This window comes from Sarcophilus harrisii, chromosome 1, assembly GCF_902635505.1.
Source record: "Sarcophilus harrisii chromosome 1, mSarHar1.11, whole genome shotgun sequence".
In the NCBI taxonomy this organism is placed as follows: domain Eukaryota; kingdom Metazoa; phylum Chordata; class Mammalia; order Dasyuromorphia; family Dasyuridae; genus Sarcophilus; species Sarcophilus harrisii.
Window position 1 is genome coordinate 658,586,654 of NC_045426.1, and position 2,323 is coordinate 658,588,976.

The following is a 2,323-nucleotide window of genomic DNA, read 5'->3' on the forward strand; positions in this document are numbered from 1 at the left end:
AATCCTGCCATTCTGACTGAGGTGGTTCTAATGTAGCCAAGATCACTAGAAGCATTTGCAGCCCATAAAAATTAATGTTCTTTAATTGTTTCTGGTGCAACCATCTTCTACATCTGAAAAACAAGCCACCTTTTCCTGGTGAAGCTAATCGTCACCGTCTCCAACCACCCAGAAACCCTCCCTTTTTGTAGCTCATTAAAATGGGTTTCCCCCAGCATTTCACGGTCACTGATCTAATTGAGAGGGGCTGTCTGATCCACTTTATTAATAGCTTCATGCATCACTATTAATAAACTACTATCTTGATTGGAGAAACTGTTTCTCTGTTTGTTATTTTCTGTGTTATATTGTTATGTTTCTCTGTTTCTGTGTAATTTGCATTTTTTTGGTACATACTTTACTCATCTTTCACCTTTCAAGGGAGTTGTAAGATGAACAGAAACATTTACAGTCTTTTTTATAAGTATTAAAGCATTTTTAAAACTATTAATTGAATTTTTCCAATTTCTTGTTCTTTCTCTATTCTGGTGGGGAAGAGGGGGAAGAGTTGAAATGAAATCGAACTCCATTGTACCTATCTGCACACCCATTGAATTAAAGCTGGCAAAGAGGTGCTTCTCTTCCTTCCAAAGATTTTCTGAACTGCTTGGCATGAAGCACAATCATCCTGGATCCCTTAGAGGTTCATTATGCCCAGCCAGTGAAAGTCGAGGAGGCTATGGGGCATTGATGACAGTCATGCTCCTTCAACAATTTTCAAAGCTAACTAATTTGAAATATATGAATGCAGAACTACACTATACAACTGGATGATCTGCTGAGATGGACCTTCTAGAATTATGGGGAGGGGGATTTAGAGATAGGCAATTGAGATATCTGGTCTCTAGTTAAGGTGTGGTCTTAGAGTAGTCTCCAGTTCAGTTGACTGAGATATGACTTTGGAACCCTGGGACAATTAAAGTTGTCAACCCAATGAATCTGGATAAGTCAGTCCATTTTAAAATTGGAGTATTGCTTGGCTACTTTTTCTAGTCTCATCCTAGTAATTAGTCATTTTGGGTTCTCAGTTTGCGACCTAAGGTCCTCTTTAGTGCTACTCTGACCTCCTTGTTACGTAGGGTGTACACCACAGGATTGAGTAATGGGGTAACCACTGTGTAGAAGACAGCCACCATTCGGTCCTGATCTGGGTTGCTCCCTGACTCTGGTCTCAGATAGATTATTGAGGCACATCCAAAATGCACAATGACCACTGTGAGATGAGACACACAAGTGGAGAAGGCTTTGCGCCGTCCAGCAGCAGAAGGGATCCTCACAATGGCAGCCACAATGAAGGCATATGAGAGCAGAATGAGGAGGAAGGAGGCCAGCACCACAATCACACTAAAGAAGAAGATAGTCAGGGCCTTGGCTGCACTCTGAGTACAACTAAGTTTGAGAACTGGTGCAATGTCACAGAAGAAGTGTTCCACTTGGTTGCTGTGGCAGAAGGAGGAGGAGAATATGAGGCAAGTCTCAGTGACAGCCACCAGAAATCCTGAGCAGAAGACCAGGCTTCCCAGATGAAGACAAACAGATGGACTCATGATCACTGCGTAACGGAGTGGGTGGCAGATGGCCACATACCGGTCATAACCCATCAACGTGAGGAGGAAACAATTACTGCAACCCAGGCCAAGAAAAAAGAACATCTGGGTCCGACAACTGGGAATGGAGATGACATGGTTCTCCATCAACAGGTGCACCAGCATGTTGGGAATGGTGACCAGCGTGTAGCAAGTCTCCGAGAGGGAAAGGACCCCTAAGAAACAGTACATGGGAGTGTGGAGAGTGTGATCCAGGTAGATAATGGTAATGATAGTGATGTTGCCACTGAGTGTGATCAAGTACATGAGCAGGAAGAGAATGAAGAGAGTAGCCTTCAGATCTGGAAGATTGGAAAATCCCACAAGCACAAATTCTTTCACTATCCATGTCTCATTTTCCAGCTTCATCCCAGGAACCTACAAAGAGATAAAACAGGAAAGGAGATTTTAACTTCACCATATCTAGAAAAGAAGTTTGCTCCATGGAGCTTGGTGTACCACTCTACTATTCATTTTGACTATCTCAGTCTTACTCTTCTCTTGCTAACTATTCTGTCTACTTTAGGCTCATCATCCCTGAGTTAGGACCTCTTTGCCTCTGTGCTTCAGGGAATGCAGTTCTTCAACCAAGGAATCTGTCTGATGACTCAAACAATCCAGCCTTGTTTGTTTCACAAAGCATAAAGTCCCCAACATGAACATTATTATTCCATAAGGAATGATGGATAGGAAATCTG

The 2,323-nt window shown here is 42.6% G+C and overlaps 1 protein-coding gene across 1 annotated transcript; it reads right to left on the minus strand.

Annotated features, from left to right (window-relative positions):
- Window positions 1-951: 951 nt before the first annotated feature.
- On the minus strand, window positions 952-1,994 carry LOC100926901 (olfactory receptor 10T2-like). Its single transcript, XM_003762778.3, has one exon. It carries the CDS (start codon window positions 1,992-1,994, stop codon window positions 1,047-1,049), a length of 948 nt encoding a protein of 315 aa, XP_003762826.2. The 3' UTR covers window positions 952-1,046.
- Window positions 1,995-2,323: the final 329 nt, after the last annotated feature.

What these genes read in the sequence shown, in the direction of transcription:
- LOC100926901 (XM_003762778.3), bottom strand. Translation starts at nt 1,994, where the DNA reads ATGAAGCTGGAAAATGAGACATGGATAGTGAAAGAATTTGTGCTTGTG.